This window comes from Aythya marila (assembly GCF_965140915.1).
Source record: "Aythya marila genome assembly, chromosome: 2".
NCBI lineage: Eukaryota > Metazoa > Chordata > Aves > Anseriformes > Anatidae > Aythya > Aythya marila.
The window spans coordinates 57,976,864-57,999,374 of NC_139043.1; the positions used below are offsets into that span (position 1 = coordinate 57,976,864).

The following is a 22,511-nucleotide window of genomic DNA, read 5'->3' on the forward strand; positions in this document are numbered from 1 at the left end:
ATGGGGACAGCATGACACTTTGGGACACGTATGCCTGGGGAAGGGGGGAAAAGCAGCAGGGAAAAAATGCACATTTGATTTTGAACCACTCAGTAGAAGTTGACTGAACAATAGCAACCTAATTCATCCTTTGCTTTAGCACTCCACTTTCTGGGATTGTTCAGCCTAGAAAAAAAGAAAGCTTAGAGGATCTCATCAATGTGTATAAATACCTGTAGGGGGTGTGTGAACAAGATGGAGCCAGGCTCTTGGTGGTGGTTTCCAGTGCCAGGACGTGAGGCAGTGGGCACAAACTGAAGCACGAGAGGTTCAGTGTGGACATTGGGAAGCACTTCTCTACTGTACCAGAATCACATATTACTTCCAATTCAACCACTCGGAGCAGTATTACCATCCTTCTGTTGGGAGGGAGGGCTGTGACATAACTACTTCAGGTGTCACCTCGTGACTGCTGCTTTATGCCAATGGCACTGGGAGCATGGGAATGATCTTGAGAACTACTGTGATAGGACTTGTCATGTGCAAAAACCAAGCAGAAAAATATGGATGTCTGAATTTTATGACATTTAACTTCAGTGCAGACTACTGAAGCTGTAGTGGGTTTTGGGGTTCAATACACCACATCAGTCTCCCGCAGAGGATGAAGATAAGCGTATAAAGGGGTTGCTTAGGCCCAGGAACTGCAACAGTAAATTCTGGGCATGAATAAGTGTCCCAGGCTTCGGGGCTACGCTGTGATCACACTGGAGGGGAAAAAAAAGAAGGGGGGGAGAAAAAGGAAAAAGGAGACTGAGACTTCCATAAGCATGAACTCTGTAGTTCTAAGCAGAGTTCAAGCAAAGCTGCAGTGCTTTCAGACCTTACCTGGCACTTCAGGGTAACCATGGCAAGCAAGACACAAAGGCACAATTGCAGCCCTAATGTAAAGCAACAAGTTTCTGTCCATCATACCGAAAATACAACATCTTGGCAAGTTAAAAAAAAAAAAAAAATCACATTTTTTTTCATACTTCTGCAGTAAACAATGCTGTTACCAAATAATAAAGCCTTCAGTTTTTGATGGTGCTGTTGGAAGTGGAGAAGGAGCTCATCTCACTTGGTGCTCAATTCTGCATCCACTTCTGAAAATACAAGTGACTGCAGCTGGATCACTGCAAGCTAAAGTGCCTGGGTTTGTCTAACAGACCTCAGGGAAGCACTGCTGGGGTTAACATATTGCTCTGCCCAAGCATATACAAGTGTATTGCAGAAGGCACTATGCAAATAATGTTCACAGAGTTTATAATTTCCTGTTGGAACAGCAAAGAAAAGAAGGTCATTGATTTAAACCAGAGAATACAAATGATTTCCTGCCCACAAAGCTGCCAAATGCTTGGAGTTATTGATTTTTTTTCCTCCCTGCTGCTAACCAAACACTTCTGGTCCTGTCATGGGCATCATCAGCTTATTGACTAAGTAAACATAACCCACTAAGCTGAACATTTTAGAAATAATAGAAAATTATAGTGGCTATAGTAACAAAATATTTACATTATGAAAAATAAAAATAAAAATAAAAATAATAAGGAGAGGAGAGGAGAAACAGTTTCTGAAGTTAATTAACTTTTATGTAGATTCAAGTTTCTGGAATTTAGGTTTGCATCCAAAAGAGAGAGAAAAGAACAAATTAAAAGAAGACTGAAAAAAAATAAAATTCCTAAGGAAGCTGAAAAGGGGAGGGTGCAGGGAAGTGGGTACGTGAAATTTTGAAACCCCAAGGAAAAAAAAATGTTGGAAATTAGAGGTGGAAAGGGTAAAAAGATGTGGCAGCAGCGTGGTGAAGGCATGTATTTATTTACTTACTTATTAGCAGCAGGAGGTATGTGCTGTTGTCTGAATACTTTTTTTTCAAGCCAGAACTGAACACAGCTGATGCCTGGCCTTGGAACATGTCAGTCTGAAGATAGCACGTACGGTATTAATAAATGTAGAACAATACTTGCTGTCAAGTTGGTTACAAGGCAGTAGCTCACTGAAGGGGGTCTGACAATGTCAAAAAGCATTAGACCAGAGCCAGCGAATGCTTTATACACTGCAGCTGAACCCAAAAGATGAATTGATGCCCTGTATCTGACTTTAAGGCATCTGTCTGCTCTGGAGAGCGTGTGTTTGTCTGAGGAACCGAGGAAACAAGTTGCTTTTCTCTCCTCCTTCAACCATCTGCCTGAGCGCAGAAGTCAAGGAGTGAGACGTGAGAGGACAAGCCCTGGTGCGGTATGAGTGGGGAGAGGTGTGTGGTGGACAAAATGGCCTCGAGAAGCAGGAGAGCATGCTGAGGAGACATGTTCAGAGGAAAGGCCTGGTGGGCAGCCCAGGCCAGGGAACATGGCCCAGGGGGGAGATGTCTCTCCACCAGGCTGGGACAGCAGAGCGAGGGCTGCGCTTCGCTGGGCCTCCCTGCCGCAGGTAAGGCGGCTCGCTTCCCCGGCAGAGATCCTTGCCGTCCTTTGGCTGGAAGGCCAGGTGGGAGCCAGCAGTGAGAGAAGAGCCACTCAGGAGAGCCACTGGGAGGAAGTAAAGCAGCAGATTACAAAGTGATGAAAAATAAGGGTATCGGCCTTCCACGGTGACTTAGCAGGCGTGACGGTTTCCTCCACCCCCTCACTCTCATGCCTGTTGACTGAAGAGTACTATAAGGCAGGTAGTCACGGATTATTAATGACGGCTTCTTTAATTTTATAATAAGTGCCAACTGCGGCTGCTGTAATTATTCTGCCTGTCCGACAACACGCCCTGTGCCAGGCTGCAAAATACCTTTTCTGGAGCACGTTGTCGTGCCGCCTCACATGCTGCAATTGCACACGGGCAATTTCATACCTAAGTAACGCTGTATCTTAGGCTGTCAGAGCATTTTGCCATCATTAAATGTCACTATCTTCCAGCGAAGGAGGAACCAGGATGTATTTAGTCACTTATTTTTGCAAGTGTGAATTGAGACACCCAAAGTTTATGGTTTTAGCCACAGTGATCCAGTGAGTCAGTCCCTGAGCAGCTTATGAAAGCCGGGAGCACTGTCTTCTGCTTTGCCTGCACTGCTGTCATATGAACCACAAAAGGCACAGATAAATTAAAAGTCACGCAGAGTTAGAGGCTTTTTCTATCTGGGAAGAGATCTCTGGGAGTAACATTTTATAAAAGCGATGGCATCTCTTTATCACTCTTCCTAATTCCCACAAAGAAAGAGCTGAGTAGCTTGCAATGAGAAAAGAAAACAAAAACAAATGGAAAAAAATGTGTGTTGTGGTCAAAGACAAAGTCTTTCCTGTACAGCCTTCAATTTAGGAAGTCTGTGGGCATGGATTCCTGCCAGTATTATTAGCAGCTGTGATTCCCAGCTAGCAGATCCTATTCTCTTTTCTAATGGACCACAGCACACCTGTGTGTTACATGTATGCTGTATTTGTCAAATCTCATTACATTTAGCCCTTGGTAATCTACCCTGTGATGAGCAAATGTTTAAAACACCACCAAAAAGTATCTGGAAAAAAAAATAAATAAAAAAGTAGCAATAAGTATTGCTATTTATTGTAGCAATAATTTACGAGGAAATAATGAATGTTGTTAGCAGTCCTCTTTGAAAGCTACCAGTGAGGGCGTGTCTTAAAAGTGCCAGAAAGCAGCCTAATTTTCAAAGATCCCAGCACTTTTAGGAAACAACAGGCCTGTATAGGTATTGGCTGTTGTAAAAGTGTGGTTTGTGCTTTCGTCCAGTTCCCAGACTGTGACACCTCATTGCTGGGCCAAGCCCTATGTTCTAGCTCTATAGAAGAAGCTTGTCTCCATACCCCTAAAAGTAGGTTTGCTATGGGAAACAGCCCTGATGTTTTGCAGAACATGTCTGGTGTGTTTTAGCCTAAAAGAGAGGATGGTGCAGGCACAGCCTCGGTCACTGGAAACCAAGTGCTTGACTTGGCACAGGCTTCTTCTGCCACAGCTCTGCAAAATGAAAAATCTCTTCCCTAGTAGGTCCTGTAGAAGGACCTGAGATGTAGTGAATAAAATGAAGACATCATTTCAACCATTAAAAAGAGAGACATTTTTCCCTCATTTTTTTTTTTTTTTCCCCACACATGTTCAGAGGAGGAAAATATGGATTGCAGTCAGCTGTTCTCTATAATTTGTCTTGACTCATTTTTGGAAGACAAGGTGATTCACTCCCAACTGATTTGTGAATATCCAGCAAACCTTTTTATTTTTCCAGAGGTGGATGGATAAATCGAAATCTGTTCCTTAGATCAAGTTAGAGGTGTGACACCAGATGTTATGTGTGCCAGGCTCCACCACTTCTTTTACCCTTTTGCTCTCTCCATCTTTATTTCACATAGCTCTGTATGCAAGTTAACAAGCTAGGTCTGTCTAAATGGACACCTTCAAGTACCACAGTTTTTTCTTTTTTTTCTTTCTTTCTTTTTAATGGTTCCCATCATAGCTTTTTTTTTTTTTTTTTTTTTTTTTTTTTTTTTTTTTCAGTCTCAGAACAGAGTGTTTTTAGGTCAGAATCCCCATTGGTCTTCTGCTGTTTCTGGCGTTCAACACTTATTAAAATGTCATGAGTATTTGAGGTTATTTTTTTCCCAGATCTTAATTTGCATTAACAGATTTAGCTGATACTGAACCAGTTCTACTCATATGGGCAAGGACCAACTTCTGGAAATGATCCAGATGTCCAAGATGTTCAAACGTAATTAGTTTTTCTCAAAGCCTTAGGCTTTAAGTGTTGATCTGATGTATTTCAAAGGGACTTGACTTTCAGAAGAAGGGCAAGGTCAGCATTTTCTAAAGGAGAGGCCCTTTGGGTAGAGTGTAAAGATGGGCACTTGAAATAAACATACCACTTCTGAGAATCTAGGGAAATTTGGGATAGTATTTTATTTAATTTTGGTTTTCAGTAGGAAGTATGAATAAAAGCAAGGTGTTTGTCATATGCAAAAATATGTATTGCTATAATACTGTGTAATAAAAAGCATTAAATCAACAATATGTTTGGCCTTAAGACTAAGGTGGCTGTTTTGAATCCTTAGTCACTCTATTGACTGCTTTCACTTATGTTGTTAATTTTTAAAGGCTTCGTAAATCAGGCTTCATGCTGATCACAGCAGGCTGGATCACATCTTTCCCCCCCTTCATTTAAGGAAGCAGGCACATTACAAGGGAACAAGCATCATATGATTTACACTATGTTCCTGCCTGAAACATTTTTTTCCTGTGACAGTCTCCCTTGGCATTTGGTTCCTTTAGGTCACTGTCTACTGCATGCCTATTTATTGCATGCATATGGATCGTATTATTGGAGTTAGTAAGACTACAGGCAGACATAAACCTTATCAGGAGTGGAGTTAGGGACTGTAAATATCCGGGCAGTGACTAACTTCTAATGTAGCCATGTACGGGTCCTAGCCCAGTGACATCTGGAGTACTTCTAGGGAATTTTGTGACAACTTCCTTTTCATTTTACATGGTAAAATATGACCTTTTTTCCAGCAGAGTTATTGCAGACTCCTTGTATTTGGATGTTTTTTCCCATCTCAGAATTTGTGAGAAAGTAAGATGAGTTACAGCTAGGTAGGTCGGTCTGTCGGCTTTGGGAACTTGCTGGTGTCTTTGGCATAATTAATGTACTGGACATAAAAACGGCCATAGACTGGCATGAGAACTAAGTAGTTACCACCGCATGCAAGGCATTGCAAGCTCTTTGATCTTTCCATTAAAAATGGTTTGGTACTCTGCACTGATCGCTTACCTTGCAGGTTCAGTGAACCTATTCGAGGAAACTATGTACAGAAAATATACATCACAATATGAAAAGCTCTCTGGCTTGACAGTCCACTTCTGCTAAGCCCCTCTTAAGCACAGAGTATTATTCCTGAGACAGTCGAAAGGATATATTTGCTGTTTCTTTATGAGATTTTTTTTTGTTTTAATGTGGCCCTTTGGAAGCTGGGCTGTGATGCAGGCTGTGGGGAGGTGCTGGTACAGAGTGGAGCAATCCTTTTGAACCTTGGATTGCAGCTCTGGTGACCTCACTCCTAGTGGCAGGGAAACAAAGAAGACGTCCTATAGTTTCCTCAGGTAAAACGCTCACTGTTAAAAGCATAAACACAGTTTTTTCCCTCTACTTTGGGAGCAGGTTTTCATTTATCCTACTTAGGAGTTCTTACTCTTAAAATCTTTGCAATTCACCTTTAAAATACAAAAGGTGAACGTTCACACCTTCCTCCCACCTAGAGTATCCAATTACAGAAACATACAATTAGGGATGTTAATGACAGATTATTAGGCATTAACCTATAATGCTGTGCTCTAATAACAGCAAAAATGGGTCACACTGTGGGTATAATTATCTTGCTTCTCCAATAACATGCCCTAGTCATGCCCCTTTTCTGTGATATCCCTTGTCTTTCAGTAGAAAGCATAAGCAGCTGTATTTGTCTTCGAGGATGCTCTGGTAAGGGTTGCTGAACTGGCTGGCACATAAGCCTAGCCTTCAAAAATTCTTAAGAAACTGTGATGTGGCATCATTGCAACTCGGGAGAAGAGCAGAAATGGTTTTGGCATCTGCCTCCATTATCTGTGGTTAGGAAGACAGAAACCATTTCATCGAGGGGATACTTAAGAAACTGGGCTGCAGCATCATTGTAGCCTGGGAGAAAAGCAAAAAGGACTTAGTTCTTTGATGACTTAGTTCTATGATGACTTCATTATCATAGTTAGGAAGATGGAAACAATTTCACAGAGGGATAAGCTGATGGATGGCAGGAGAAGGCTCCTCGGATCAATAGGAACGATAGTACTGCTGTTTCTGCCCGCACAGCACTGGCTGGTGCAATAGTCTGCAGGGGAAGAGGAGAAGTGGAGGACTGAAGCTAGGCACATAGGAGGAAAAGAAATGCACTGTAGGGGAACCATCTGTATTAGACTGTAGCACATGGGGAAGTAGATTGTGCCAATGGAGTACCAAAAATATATAAATACATTAAAATGTGCAAGTGAGAGTGCCCAAGAGAGGAGAAAAAGGAAACGAAACTAAAATATCTGTAGGCACCGTGTTAGGCTTTGTAATAACTGAACAAGCCACCTGCATTGTAGCGTGTGGCCCCAGGAGATGTGATACAACTGAAAGAAAAGGTGCCTGCTTGCAGTCCTTAATCACCCTACTGACCACTTTCACTTTCCTTGTTAATTAGGTAGCAGCAAATGCAGAAGAATAAACTTAGCACATCTCTCTGGCTTGCTAGTAATATTCTTCATACACACTGTTGTCCTTTCAAAGCATTTTAACCAGGATAAGTTACATCTTTCTAGGAAACAGTCCACCTGGAGACCCCTGAGGGCACCATTTCAAAGCTGGCTGATAAGGATGTTTTACCTCCCTAAGTACCAAAATATGCCTTTTCTGCACAGCTGGAGAAGAACAAATGAGAAAAAAAAAAAAAAAAAAAAAAAAAAAAGCATTACAACTACTTCTGGTTTGACTCTGAATTAAGCAAATTTATTTTCTACAAGTTGCTGAGCTTTTGGTGAAGGCAGGTAGTATATGCAAAGTCTTCAGTATTTCTGAACATGCTGGAAGGGGGCACAACTTGTGTTGTTACTTCTCAGAAATGTGGTAACTAGTATGTTGAGACTATTTCCTTGAAAAAGGGGAAAATAATACACTGAAATGACTATTCTGTCAAAATAGCTTCTGCTGTGCTTACCTCTTTTTGGTGACGGTACCAATGATGAAGGTATTTTCTAGACAGTGAATGTCAACAAGCTGTCTTTAAAATTTTGTCCTGGCATGTTCTTAGTGTAGAATTTGGCTGAGACCCAGATGCCTTATGGATCTGGGGAGATCAATGGATGGGTTGTATCTATCCATCTGAGCTAGCCAAATAGCAAGAATGTGAGATGCAAGCGTGTGCTTGTGTGTGGTTTCCCTGACATTACCCTTACCTCCTGTGACTGCGGTGACTACCTGGGTGGTTTTCACAAAAGCTGAAGCTGAGGCCGACTCAGTTCCCACCAGCCTGAGTTGCAGAGGGGTTTTTGGAGGCTCCCAGGGCAATATTTCCAGCCTTGAATTCAGATGCTCAGCTCCAAGTTTAGGCCACTTGATAAGTTTTAATGCAATTTAATGATAGTCTTTTACCACACATATTTAGCATGTCAGGCCGACACCTCAGGACTGCAGTGGTTTAGTGGTTTAAAGGCTGCAGTTGCATGTGTTAGTGGCCTGTCAGTGTATTGTCTTGGCCAGGTAGGTAGTCAGCGGCCCAAATTGAGGTAACCAGCAGCGATCACAGTAAGCTTGCAGAGGTCAAGTAGCTTCTCTCTGAATTCACAGCAATATTATTGTTTACTGTTTGGGCTGTGACAGCACCTGGAAGCCAGAGGTGCCGGTGGTGCCAGGAGGAGGAGGAGGTGCCTCCCCCAAAGAACCTGCAGCCCCAGCTTCCCCACTGCAGTCAGAGGCAAGTGAAATGGATGGTTGTAGCTTTGTGAAAATGCCCCTAGCTTCACTGCTCCCCTGCCTTTGGTGGAGGTGCCTGAGACCAACCTCTAGCACCAGTGGAAAAACAATGACCTACATGAATTGCAGAGACCAGAACAGAAGATCTGAATTTGCTGAAATTAGGGAGAATCTCTTAAGTCCAGCCTATTTTTAGAAGATCCTCTATGGAGAAAACAAAGTCTAATTAAAAACAGACTTTATCGTTGCAGTAACCCACCATTTCACATGTAACCCTGGGAGTCTTCCACCTCTCCGGGTTTGTTAAATCTCATTGTTAACTCTCTGCGTCCTCCTTAACTTCAAAGCCGTATCTGAATACTACCTTTTCCACCAGATCTTACTATTTTTAAGGCACGAAGTGAACATTGCCCTTATTAGGAAGTTCTGCTCCTTAATACTTATTTTTAGAGAATGTCACTTAAAATGATTTAATGTCTCTTCCTTTGGTAACTGTAGGCTTGGTGTTTTTACATGCGCTAATCTCCACTTAATCTTGAAGAGCATGAGGAAAAAGATCTTTTCACAGAATAGTATAGTTTGGAAACTGTGCTTTTTTTAATTACCAGTTGTGAAGAAATGTGCTTTTCCACAAGTTGACTTGCATACTTTTCAGTGGTATAACAGGTTCTGAGGAGAGATCTCTGTCACAGATAGCAATTTGAGCTTCCCTCATTAGGATGCAATTGCATATTGTATTTATAAGAGTCCCCTAAATGCATTGTCTTACAGTTACTCCCTTTGTGGCACATGAAGTCTATTTTTTTTCTTTCTTTCTCTTTAATACCCTCTATACTTTGCAAGCTGTAAGTAATTTTCAGAAAGTCTCAGGACACGAGGCAAGTCTCTCAGCATGTCTCAGCTTCCCTTCTCTAATGTGCCACCTCTGTGGCATTTCAGCAAAGCACCCAATGGGAGCAGCAAGCAGTCGGCCAGAGGGCAGGGATCCTAATGATGAATCCTCACCGTCAACAATTCCATACCATGTTTCGGTCTTCCACAGGCTGACACCATTAGTATCTCCTGTGTCATCACCCAAAAGTCAGCAGCAGCTGCATGCTGAGGATGTTCAAGGATCTGAACACAACACTTGGACATCCGTCCCACGAGGGACCGTGATGGTAATGAAATGGATGGCAGCCCCCTGCGAGGGACCCACCAAAGCTCCAAGGACACCTGTGTCCTTGCTTTGGAAGCTCGCAGGCAATTGTGGGATTAAAGAGAAGGTTTACAAGGTCTTTGGAGACTTGTTAAAATGCACAGCTCTCTGACCCTTCTCCTACAACGTGCTGCGCTATGACTAGGCCAGGAGAAGAGCTGAGAACCGAGTAGAAGGCTAGCCTGGAGACAGGTAAGCCTGGCCACTTGGCTTCCCGGTGTGACAGCAAGCAAGCGATGGAGGTGTTCTCCCTGCTAGGGCGGCGAGGACCTCTGCAGAGGTGGTGCGGGCAGGTGACTAAAGCCCTGCAGGCGCTGGGTGACTCAGGCGCCCCAGCCCCAGCCCTCCGCGGCCCTGCCTCGCCGGGGCTTGCGACGGGCGATGGCTGTGGGCAGGGGAGGCGCGCAGGGCAGCAGCGCCTACCGGCCTCCACATTTCTTGGCTGCCAGACCACATTCCTGGATGGCACCGTCTTGACGTGCCATCCTCGGGGTGCTCGCAGCCCTCGACCCTCTCACAGCACACCATGTGTGGGCCGGGGCCTGGGGGGCCGGGACGCAGGGCGAGTAGAGGCAGTGGTGAGAACCGGCATGAGCACGTGGTCGAGTGGCAAGAGGTTCCTCTTCCTCTCCATCTGGCTTGTTCGGGTGCAGCCAGACCGTGAGACTGAACAAACCTCAAACCTGCTGACGGCAAATTGCAGATTGTCTGATTTCAGCCCTCTGCTAGGCAGGTCCCTTCAGCCTTGGTCAAAACCTCCTCGCTGGTGCAAGAGCTCCGTGTCCTTCCACTGCTACTCAGCAAACAGTCGGCAGCACCCCCTGGGCCCAGACATTTGTGTTCAATTACCTTGAATTTCATCACAGAAAGCAAATTTTGCCTGGCAGTTTCAGGCCGCAGCTTTGAAAGGGGAAAAACAAATGCCTCGGGTCACAGCCTGCTATATCTGATCAGCTCTCCAGATTTACGACCTTTTTTCCTGTTATGTGGTGTTGGCGTCAGGCATGTCCCTCGCTTTATTCTGCATCCAGCAGAAGGATCAGTGTAACAGGCTGCTGAGAACAACAGCGGTCGGCACACCAAGCTGGGTATGTCCTGCTCCTTGCAGGACACATCTTACAGGAAACGCAGATATTAATCAGACTGTGCAGTTCGAGGGGAAAAAAAATGCTGTAAATTGCGATCGAAGGAAAGTTGGAAACACAAGCCAGCAGGCAAAAAAGCTCTTGATGTCCTTGTGAGTTGACTGTCACCATTTCTCTGTAAAAAACACACTATTACTTCCTCTGCTGCAACTTCTCACGCTGCTCAAGTTCCTCAGGGGAAGTGAAGAAAACCCAGCAGAGAAGCAGATCAGGAGGGGCATAGATGATGCGGTTGTGCAAGTGGTACGACTTGGGGATTTGGGGCGTAAAACAGCCATAACATTCGTGTATTTATCTGGGTTGCTACCAGTGCTAGCTATCAACAGATTTTCAGCAAAATCAGCTGTAAACATGACCATTAAGACCTCTTAAAACCCAGTGAACTAGTTAAAAAAAACACCTTCCAATAAGAAATAACATGCCTTACAGTTGAATGCTAGTGCCTGTCAGTCAGTAGATGAAGCTTTTTACTGGGTTATAATCTTGCTTTCCCTCCAGCTAGAGCATGATGAAGAGATGGTGTATGGGAATCCTAGCAAAGAGGCGAGCTGAGGGAGGTAGCCAGTATCACACTGACCCAGCACCTGACATTCTCCTCTCCACCCTCTCTAAACTGTGGTTGTCAGCTGAGCCATACCTGACTAATGCATACCTGAGGGATGCTGGAGGTGATTTGCACAACAGGACTCAAATGGCCTTGCCTAGGTCACATTTCCGTAACTGGTTTTGTGCTTCGGTTTGCTGAGCAGCTCTCACTAAGCGTAACACTTAACGTCACACCACCGTGGCAGCAGGACTTCGGTGTGAAGCCTTCGGGCTTAGAAATCCCCACGGCTTCCCCATGTACTCAGATGTCTATGTTCCTGCATGAGAAAGGGCAGGCTTTAGTTAATCTTTCAATTGTTTAAGTCGCTGTTAAGGCCATTCCTCCCTATCATCCCAGCTGGGAGGGAAGCACGAGCATGAGGTGATGCTCAGACACTTGGTCAAGCCCTGTCCTGCCCCAGCCAGGCCTGAAGCAACATGCTGTTCTCCTGTGACAACTTCGCTCAGCTCTTGCCACCCTGCTGTGGGCAGGAGCATTAGATCAGGCTCGTTAGGCTTCATGGTCTCACTTCACCCCAACCACGGAAGCCTGGTAGATTGACTTTCTTGGAGGTATTCCTCGCTCTGCTGTGCCCTGCATTCAGATGCTGGGACTGGGACTCGTGAAAAGAGCAAGCTGGTGGCAAGCAGAGGGGGTGCAGGAAGGAAGACAAATAGGCTTGCAAGAACCTTCCTGTTTACCACATGGCTTAGAAAAAAATAAAAAGAAAAAATGAACAGAAAAGAAAAAGCAGAATACACACACCCTAGCTACATTATCTTCGCTGGCATAGGGCTAGCTTGGCCTGGCAGCTTAAGACGTGAGGCCAAATTTGCCCCTGCCACAAGTGTGTTTACTTTAGAGGAGTTTACTCGAGAGAGAAATCTGGCCCCTCAAGTCTGAATACTTGCACTGTGCTAGCGAGCGCGCATGGAAAGCCTGAGAACAATGCGCCGGGCCTCTGGCTCCCCGCCACACTGGGGAGGTCATTTTCTTCTCGGCAATTAGTGAAGTGGTGGCATCCCTAAAAGGAGTGAATAAACACATTCAGGCCTGCTCGGTCCCCGCTTTGCTCTGTTCTCACCGTGATTCCTTCTGGGTGTGCGGTGGGGCCCCAGCCAGAGCGAGCCCGGTCGCTGTGTGCAGCGCTTTCATTCAGGCCCGCTTGGCTGGGCGGTCGGAAGGGGCTTTTGGAAGAGAGAAGGGGGGAAATAACCCTTTAGTTTGCTTCTTTTACAACAAATGTCTGTTCTTTTTCTTTTCAGGGAGGGGAAAGATGCCAGCTTCTCTAAGAAAACTGCGGCAAATGGCTATTTTTATGGGAGTGTTCAGCGGTGGGGGATGTGTGGTGATGTATAATCTTATGCAAAGTAAGTCTCGGTGCTGTTAGCAACCTTATTTCTCCTCTGCCCCTTTCATTTGCTTTTGTGTGGCAGGGAAAATAGCAGTGTGTAAGGTCTGAAAAGCACATGAAGTTCAGGGAAGTGTGGCTGAAACTGCTGGGTTCTGCCTCTGCTTTATTTAATCCCTGGGCTGATTCCCTCTCTAACGCACTGCTGCACCCATTTCCAAAGGTGGGTGTTACACCGAAGGCAGACTGCTGTGGTCACTAGAAATGCTGGGAGGTTTCTTGGGGGCTAAGGTGAAACGAAAGCTGAGGCAGTCGTGTACATTTCATCCCTTATTGAGATTTTACAACGGGGCAGGAAAGAGAGAGCCACTTAAAGGAGGGTCTGTGAGAACGTATTCAAGTCTAGCAGTTTTTATCAGTAAATCTTTGTGGTGCTGGCCCGTAAACACAACAGCCTCTGAAGTGCTGAAGATTGTATTAATTTCTCCTGAAGACTATGACCCCAAGTGTGATCAACATTAAGAAGAGAAAGGAGAGAAAAGCTAGGCAGGTAACATTGCTGTTCACGGACAGACCTAATAGCCACGTCTTTGGCTGAGAATTCAAAGTGTTAGCTCGAGTGATAGAATTCTTTTTAAAATTATTTCTAGATATTTAGCATCAGAAAAGAAATAGGGTCAAGAAGTCTGTAGGACCCCCAGATAGTCAAATCCTATCTCTCACTTGCTGGTACTACCACATGATACTGCTTTTACCTACCCTTATATCAGAGGATGCTGCCAGAAAAGTGTAGCTGAGCCTGTTCCTCAAGCCCTGAGATAAGTTGTGAAACCTCCCCTTCATTTTACACGTATTAATAACAAATCAGACAAGGCTGGAAAGCAGGCTTTAATTTTAGTCAGCTCGTGCCCTCAAGCTTAGGAGTATATGACAGATATATGATCCTCTTATGCTTTAAAATATTGAATCTGGCTTTAACAAGGACATTAGCATTTTTTAATTTTCAGCTTTGGCATTGCTATCTGGAAATCTCTGAAAAAAAACCTCTCCCCTGTGCTGCTGAAAGTAAAGGAGCTCGTTGCCTGCATCACTGAGCCACGTAATCAGATGGCTCAGCACGGTGGCTACCTCTCGCTTTGCTGCAGAACCGATGGCCCCTGAGCACGTCCCTGATTACGCAGTGACAGGCCAACTGGGCTGCCGAAAGGAAACTTTCTACTGATGGCTATGTCGCTCTGTAGCCTCCAAAAGACAGGGAGGCCACGCTGGGAACCGTCCCCCCTTTGCCCACACTCAGGGCCATCCCAGTTCCTTTTGCCCAGTGTACTGAATGAGGGAGCAAACAGTTTCCATAATGGTGGGAGCGGGGGGAAGAGGGGTGCTTCCCTCCCCTTCCTTCAGGCTGAAATAGTTTGCATGCACGTGTTCTCTTTGAAAGCTTGTACAAACATTCAGGTAATCATATTTCTACTCTCCATCTTTGCCTCCACTCCCTCCCTTACGGGAGCAGTCTCCCTGGCCAACCCCAGCGTGCTTTCAGCTTTCCTACTGCAAGCAGGCTGACAGACAGATCGCTGGGCCTCTTGCATTTGCTACTCAAGGTGAGATGCTGCTGGAATGCCTGAGCTGGGGCACTGGGAAACTCAAACCATTTTCCCCTCCAACCTGGAGGCTAAGTACAACATACTTTTAACACGAGCTGGGTGGTTGCTTGCCACTGTCAGTAGGCACTAAAGGGTCAGCATGCTCCTGAGGATGGCCCAGGAGGACAAGAGGGCCTGGCCAACGCAGGCTGCAGGCCAGCAAAGCTCTTTCTGTGCCAACAACTAGATGCTGTCTGCTTGCAGGGGATGCCTCTAGCTAGGGAGAGTGGGCAGCATCCCTCAGCCTCATGCTCCGAGAGTAATACCAACAGGCAGAAGACCAGGAAACAACCATACACCTTATTTTAAGCTCTTTGGAAGACAAGAACAAAGTTACCAGAGTAGGACTTTAATACGTGCACACCCTTAGCTTGACACTGCCCTTCTTGATGTCAGCAGAAGGGAGTTAGGCTGGCATGAAGCATGTCTAGAAATCTCATCTGGCAAGCCATAAGATGTTTTTAGCCAAATCTCCACCTCCATAGGAAGGTCGGCACATTTCCAGCCTCGCAGTTCTGCGTTATGCAGTGGTCACCAGTGGACAGCATTTCCTAGCTGTACAGAGCAACCAGGCACTGATAAATAGCAATTTACCACAATTGTCCTCCATACGCCAGCACTGCGGCATCCAGTCTGCCGTGCTATTGTTGCTGGTTGACCATTAAATTTAATGGCACTTCCTTGTGCCTCCGTTTTAATATACCCTTCAGGAGAGTCGCAGCTTCACGGCTGCCACTTGAAAAGCTGTATCAAAACCACAGCAAGGGCTTCACAGCAGCAGCAGCAGCTGTTGCTGTCCCACATCAGCGTCTGTGGAATAAATATTCTCTATTCTAATTTTCTGTATCTCCTCTAAGAAGATTGAGTCACGTTCAGAACATTTGCAAATATTCATCCTTACGCCTCTTTGCCTTCTTTTTTACCCCCTCTTTTACAAAATATACGACAGACAGGGACACCCAGTGATAAGCCGAACTGTACATCAGTACGGAACAGGCTATCTGCAGATATTCAGAGCCCTTTTCACTTGAATGTACTGGGTAGAATTGCAGTCCAACACTGCTTCTTTGATACAAGGGCTCGTTTCCTCCTTTAGCCAGATTTATCCTACTAAGTAGTTTTGAACTGTGTTTCAGGGAGAGTGTGGGGGTCTGGAGGAAGTATCTTTAAAAAAAAAACAAAAAACAACACAAAACCAAATTGTATCTTTAGATCTTAAGTAGACAGTCTCCTCATTATCCTGTTTCTCTCATCTAGAAGGCTTTGCCAGGACCCAGTATTATCAGCAGGGTTTGGAGCAACTCAACAACAATCCCGCTGCCCTGGAAGCCCTGGGTGCTCCCCCTCTAAAGGTTCACAACATCCGACTGACAGATGGGAGTAACCGCGTGGACACAGAAAGGGCTCAGGTAACGCTGGGGAGATTGTGTCACAGCTTCCCGGGGTGTCAGCACAGGTGAAAAGAGATCAGCACTGGGGTTTTCGGCAGGTCACAAGTGACCTGGGAGCAGAAGTCCCACAGTGAGGCAGTAGGATGGGCTGCCAGTTGATTTGGAGAAGCAACAGATTTCCAGGCATAAAGCTCTAACAAGAACTAGAAACAGCAAGAACAGCATCTGCATTTTGTGCTGTATGGGCAAATCGCAGAACGATAGAGGACCTTCCAAGTTAGTGAATCCCCCTCCTACTGCAAGCCACAAAACAATTTTCAGAAACATATTAAGCTCCAGCTTTAAACTAGCTGTTGCCTCCCTTCCCCCCAGGTATGTTCCGTGCTAGTTTTTAAAGCTTTGTTCAGGAGAGGGTTTTACAGCCACGCGCGAGGTGTGCTGTGGAGCTGCAGCACAAACGGCGTGTTTTCTAAAGCACCAGTAAGGCTGTGCCATGGAGGAGGACTGCCTGGCACGGGGCTGAGCGCTCACATTATTACATAGTCGCCAGAGAATGCTGCGCTGGGCGCTGGATGTTGCACAAGGCTGACTTGCATCACCCCAGGGTTGGGCTGAGGCAAACCTCACAAATACAAGTCAACTTCCTCTCTGGGCCTGGCCGTCTGAAAAGGGCTTTGCATTCTGTGTTTTTACCCAGAGATTTCACGTCCTTAAGAACAGGACTGGCTGTTCTTCCTTGTTTTTGCTAGTGACCCAGGACATCCTTAGAGAGCTCTTCAGGCAACTCGCTGAGGGATTGTGTCACTTTTGAATCATTTTGTTCCTTATGATTCTTCTATTTTTGAGACCTAGGGACGAAATAAGGACAGTAAAGAATGTGCCAGATATTGCAGGTGAAGGAGGAGACTGTCGGGGCAAGAAAACTGACCTTTAACCAACTCACATAAAATTGCACTTCCCATCTTACTCCAGCCAGGTTTCACCTACGTAATACCCTAGGCCAAAATGTTACCCAGGTTTTAGAGGTTTTACCAGAAACCTTATCTTAGGCCAAAAATATGGGAAAAATGCACAACCCCTTGTGCTGATTGAAGAAAAAGAAGAGAACTTTTCCCACTCATATTTTCCTGTGTCACCCTTTGAGAATGACAGTCACTTGAGTGACTCGGGGTGAAATCAAAACCCTGCCTTCTGCCAGACCTCACCCCAGACATAAACCACCAACTTTCCTTTCCACTTTTTCATGCTCTCAGTCACAGTGAACATTCATGTTTTCATGAAATAAACTAGTTAATCATCAGAGAGAGATTTACTGACTCCACAACATTCCTACCTCCTACCTACTGGTCCCGTTTGAGAACTCAGGGCATTTTCCATTTGTGGCTCCAGTACAACCAGCAAGCACTACACCTGAAACATTGCTTTTATTCAAATATTAGACTGAGTGCAGTTAGCTAAGACCTGCAGCACTGAGCACAGCTTTGTTTATTAACTACCCTGAACGGTAGAATTTGTGGCACCGACAAAATAATTGAATGTCTTATTACCTCGATGCATCTTAATGGGCTGACTGATGTGTAGATAGTCAATCTACGGGCTTGTTATGGTTATGGGAAGCTCGAGCATAATGCAGGTCACCTCTGGATCACTATGCATTCTGGTGAGGAAAGGTGTTTGCTCATAAATATTTCAGAGAGCGAGTGGTTTTCCCTGGGGGCTGCAGCTGTAACACAGTACATTCTTTCAGCAGAGATTAATGTATGGCAGAACAGGCGTACTTGTATAGCCACGTACACGTTAGCCATTAGAGGAGCTTAGTGAAACTTTTGAAATGCGTTTAAAAAACAAAATGAGAGTTTAAGTTAAAAGGAGGCAGGTTGCTGCTTTGACTGTAAAAGGAGTAAATTTCCATTTCAGGAACACGCTTCATTGAATCTCTAACATACTTTTACATCTGCAGATAAAGTTACCTGTATCTGGAACAAAATCAGCGGGGTACCTCTACATTGACTCAGAAATGGACCACTCCCATCAATGGTGCGTACTGGGGGAAGTACTGGGAGAAACACAGAGATGTGGGGACAGAAGTGGTAGGAGAAAACAGTGGAGCAGGATAATTGGTTTAGTCATTGGGTTGCTGAGATCATGCATGCAAAGAAAGAGGAAATTCATGTCTGAGGATCTTGTGAAAGGTTGTTACCATCATTATGACAAAAATGTAAATTAGTTGAGAAACAGACTGAATACATCCCCATGAACACAAGTGTAAGAACAGCATGAGCCATTCATTTGGGTGAAATGTCTTCTACAAATCATAACTCAGTATACAGATAGATACTGTGAGCCAAGGGAGCATCTTGTTCCCTCTCACCCCTCTTCTCCAAGGAGATGTTGAGGCCACTTGAGTGGTGGGCCCAACTTCAGTATTAGATATTGCACTAGGGGAGTTATCTTGCATGTTATATCAGAGCATATCAAGGTAAGCTAAAAATCAGGCATTTTTTTTTATTTCAAATTATATAATAAATATGGTCCTTATAGTTAAAAAGAAGTGCTAGAACAGATATGTTGCAATAGAAGCATGCTCTGACTCCGCATCACATAGCAATATTACATCTTTGTAGTACTGAAGCCTGAAAATCTCCCTTTTCAATGTGAAACGCTTCTTGAACTGAGCATTACTACAGGAATTCAAAGTCCATCTTCCACTGCAAAAGAGGAAATTTTATTAGATGAAAATCTCCTCACATGCATTTATTCTTCGAGTTTGTTAGACACTTCTGATAGCTGTATTTAGAGCTGCAACGTTTTTGCTCAGTTCCCACCAGCCATATGGTATTGTTGTCATTTCGTAATTAGATAACCACAACTTACTGAATTTCTGCTCAGAATAACTACGGGAAGCAAGATTTAAAAGCATGGGAGGAAGGCACTATACTGAGACTTCAGAGATTCAGGGCCAGACCTGGCCTCCTTCCTAGCTGCCAAAGATACCCCCAGAGGTCCTCGGGCATCTTTTGTGCCCACCTGTGCTTTTCTGGGGATCTGCACCCTGACACGCTCACTCCTCGCTATCCCCTCCTCACAGATGGAGGGAAATAGCAGTTCCTCCCTCTTTCACAGAACTAATGTGAGGACAATTGAAGATTTAAAGATGTTAAAATACAGTAGTAATCAAAATGCATACATATCTATCAGGGTTTTATTTTAAAGCGAGCTCTTTGCACATTTCCACCTGCAAGTTGAAAAAAAAAAAAAAGAAAATGCATTTTCTGGCAAAATGATTTGTGGCAGACAAACCTGTCAAACTCAACTGCCACAGTGTACTCATGAGGCCTACACATGGATCCGCTTGGGGCTTGATGGCACGTTGTGTTCTTGCACCTGCCTGGGAACTAAAAGCAAAATCGTTTGTTCTTGTCTGCTCCACGAAGAAGAGTTCCTGAAATCCCTGGGAGGAATAGCAAACGTCTAAGTGGGCCATGCTGCTGTGGTCCTGTACAGCAGGCACACAGACCCAAGAGGCAAAATGGCGTGAAATGACACTGGGAGGTGAGCTCCAGAAGCACTTAAATGCTTCAGACTATGAGTGGACAGTCTGTCCATCAGTTTTTTTTTTTTTTTTAATTTTATTTTTTAAATAGCCAAATAAAAGAAGAATGAGCTGGTTTGAACCTGGATGAGGGAGTGTGTGCTGGTAGGCAGGCAGTGCAGGGACGGGGAGGGTGCAGAGCTCCCTGCCCAGAGGCGACGGAGGCCCAGGGGCTGGTGGACAGACCACAGGCGAGGCACCAGTCCTGCCAAGCACCACTTGCAGGCTTCTGCCCTGAGGTGAGCAGAGAAGATCTGAGACCCCAGGCTATGCCGAGGGGAGCAGCTTCTGCAAGCCCTGCGCTTGCTGACCGTCGGCAAGCGTGGTGGTTATTCTCAGTGGGTCAGATCGAGCCAGAGGGCTGGCAAGCGAAGAGCCTTGCTGTAGATTCATCGCAGAGAGGTGCAGCAGTCTAATTACCTAATTGTATGTACTCAGCACTGACTCCAGTAAGAGCAGAGCTGGGTGCCTGCCAGGAGCTTTAAAAATCCTATCGTAGTGTGCTGGGATAATGGTCCTTCCCAGCTGGAAAACCGGCATGAGCAGGCTCACAGAAGTGGTTTTGGAGCAGAGCTTTGAGGAAGCAAAAGGCTCCCCCTCTGCATCCAACAAACGCAGTTTTTCTTCTCCTTTGAGTAACCACTGTCGTACCCTGTCAGTTTTTCAGCAGTCACACTGAGCGATCGCACAGTGTTCAAACTCTCCCAAGCCAGGATAATTCCTTAGCAACACAGCCCGGCTCCAAGGCTGAAGAGGAGCGAGGCAAGGAATGCACCGACAGGATGAAGGGGAAGAAAGGCGCGGGGTCGGCAGGGAGAGGGGAGTGACCTAGCTAAAAATAGCTGCCAGGATTTTATTCAGGTTGCAACAAACAGGAGCACGTATCCCAGAGCTTTAACTCTGGGCTGTGCTACTCCATTAGGAAAAATAGCTTTCAGAAACTGGCACTTGCAAATAAAGCTTTACAATAATTAGGTGATTTTATTTATTTATTTATTTATTTTTAAGAGCAAGGAATGCATGGAATGATTTGTTTCTCCATGCCAGCTGTTTTTACACCAATATTCCTGCTAGATTAACAGTGATTAAAGCTAGTTAAAAGCTCTTTTGGTTTGTGTCAGCTGGCGCCTTCAGGATGTCACCTTGAAGCTCCGGGATGGGCAGAATATTTCAGTCTACCATTCCCCTGTGAAAAGCATCAGTGTGCAAGGAGGCTAATGTCCAAGGCAGCTGCTTCTCCACCTCCTACTGAACCGAAGGAGCCATTAATTGATTGCATCATGCTGTGCACATAGATGCATGCTGGTGTTGCAGAGGACAATGTCCCCGAAGTGGATGCTCTGAAGACAGTTTCGTCTCCAGCACTGACCTGTGTCATTATTGTCATGCTTGTATGTTCAGCAAAAGCCTCAAATAAAGATATTGCAACAAGAGTTGCTCTTCCAAAGGCCGTGTGTTGTGTCCTGTGTATGCTGGTATTATGAATTTGAAGGAAACAAACTGCCAGGAAATTGGGCTTTTCTTACAATTACAGACCTAAATCTGGACATTGGGGTTGCTCTTTCATGGCTAGAGGACTTAGTCAGCTTCTCAAAGCAATTCCCTCACCGCTTCTGCTTTCCCTGTTTCTCAGCAAGGTGTTACCTAAAGCAAAAGGGAGGAGCAGCCAAGGTGAAGCTCGGGCAGCATCCCCCTCCACTGCTAACGAAGCAGTCCCATATCAGGCAGATTTGCACCATCAATTGTCATTAAAAAGCTCATGAGATAATAAAGGCCACTGACCATAAGCTCAGCATTCCAGGAAGAGGCTCACTACGCGACCTGCTGATGCTGAAGATTACTCGGAACAAGCCACTGTTTCATATCAGCACTGCCAAAGACAAGCTGGGGAGAGCACATTAGCTCTCCCAGCCCCATTTAGGGAGGAAAACACTCAGGAGGTGTAAAACAGGTAAAATACTGCCATGGTACAGCCAGATGACAAGAGATTTTGCTACTTGATTTTGCCACTGCAGCAGCCCGGCCAACAGAAGTAAAGAACTGCCCAACACCAGAAGCAAGTTAGGGAATATGCAAAACCAAAACAAACCAAACAAAAACACACTGCTCATTCTGCTGCCTTGCAAAGGCTAAGGCACAGACTGAGAAGGTGAAGAGACACAAGTAATTGGCCTGCTTTAATTCCTTGAAGTAGCATGCAAGCCACTGAAAATATCCAGAGAAAGTATTTTTCACTACTGTAACAGAGCAGCTTAATCAAGATGCAGCTGGTGAAAACCTAGAGCTAACACCACTCAATTCCCTTTTTTTTTTTTCTTTTTTTTTTTTCCATTTTTTTCACCTCTCTATCCTAACGTTCAACTTTTACTGCTAGTAATGATTATTAGTGAAGGGAGAGCTAGAAGAAATGATCATTAAAAGACCAGAAAGCGCTGTCCTGCTCAGCAACGATCCAGCAAACACGACAGTGTGGCTTTTGAAGAAGTCTGAAGAGCAAATGCCAAAGCAAATGGAGGGCTGGACTAAAGATACACAGCAAAACATCTCTGTGATGAACCATTGTAGAAGGAAAACACACACGGGATCTAGCTTGGGGATTACAAGCAGCTGCCCAGGATGAACACCACCTGCGAGACTTGATCCAGCCTGTAGGGATGCCCAGCACACCTGGCAAAGGATTAGGATGCATCAAGGAGAGACAGCGTGTCCCAGCTTCAAGATGAAATCACTGCCATATGCTTTCACAAAACAAAACAAACAAAACACACAGCACATGATTTAGAAATGTTCACTCTGCACTGCTGCAGCCCACGCAGCAAGAAATCCACCCGGAGATCTCCTGCCACCTCGGAGGTTGGGCAACTCTGGCTTTTGGTCGACTGCTGAAGACCAGGACCTGGTATGTGCTGCTGTTCGCCTTCTCTTTGTCCCTTCAGGGAAATGGAGTTTTTGTACAAATTGTGCCTCTCATGTTCCCCCTAGAGACCTAGGGCTGCCCTTTGAGCTGCAGGCACTCCTAACCAATCCATCCTGGCCATCCCAACCAAACCATGGGTTCATCAATGCCACGAGGACATGCAGTATCATCGTGTTTTGCCATTTTTTTCCTCCAAC

The 22,511-nt window shown here is 45.2% G+C and overlaps 1 protein-coding gene across 1 annotated transcript in view; it reads left to right on the plus strand.

Annotated features, from left to right (window-relative positions):
- The window catches only part of COA1 (cytochrome c oxidase assembly factor 1), a 52,755-nt gene extending 31,917 nt beyond the window's left edge, over positions 1-20,838 (plus strand). Inside the window, exons 2-5 of the mRNA XM_082752245.1 lie at positions 12,686-12,790; positions 15,672-15,823; positions 17,766-17,842; positions 20,519-20,838. Coding sequence (XP_082608371.1) covers positions 12,697-12,790; positions 15,672-15,823; positions 17,766-17,842; positions 20,519-20,615 — 420 coding nt within the window. The 5' untranslated portion in view covers positions 12,686-12,696 and the 3' untranslated portion in view covers positions 20,616-20,838. The remainder of the gene's footprint in view (positions 1-12,685; positions 12,791-15,671; positions 15,824-17,765; positions 17,843-20,518) is intronic.
- The last annotated feature ends 1,673 nt before the right edge of the window (positions 20,839-22,511 follow it).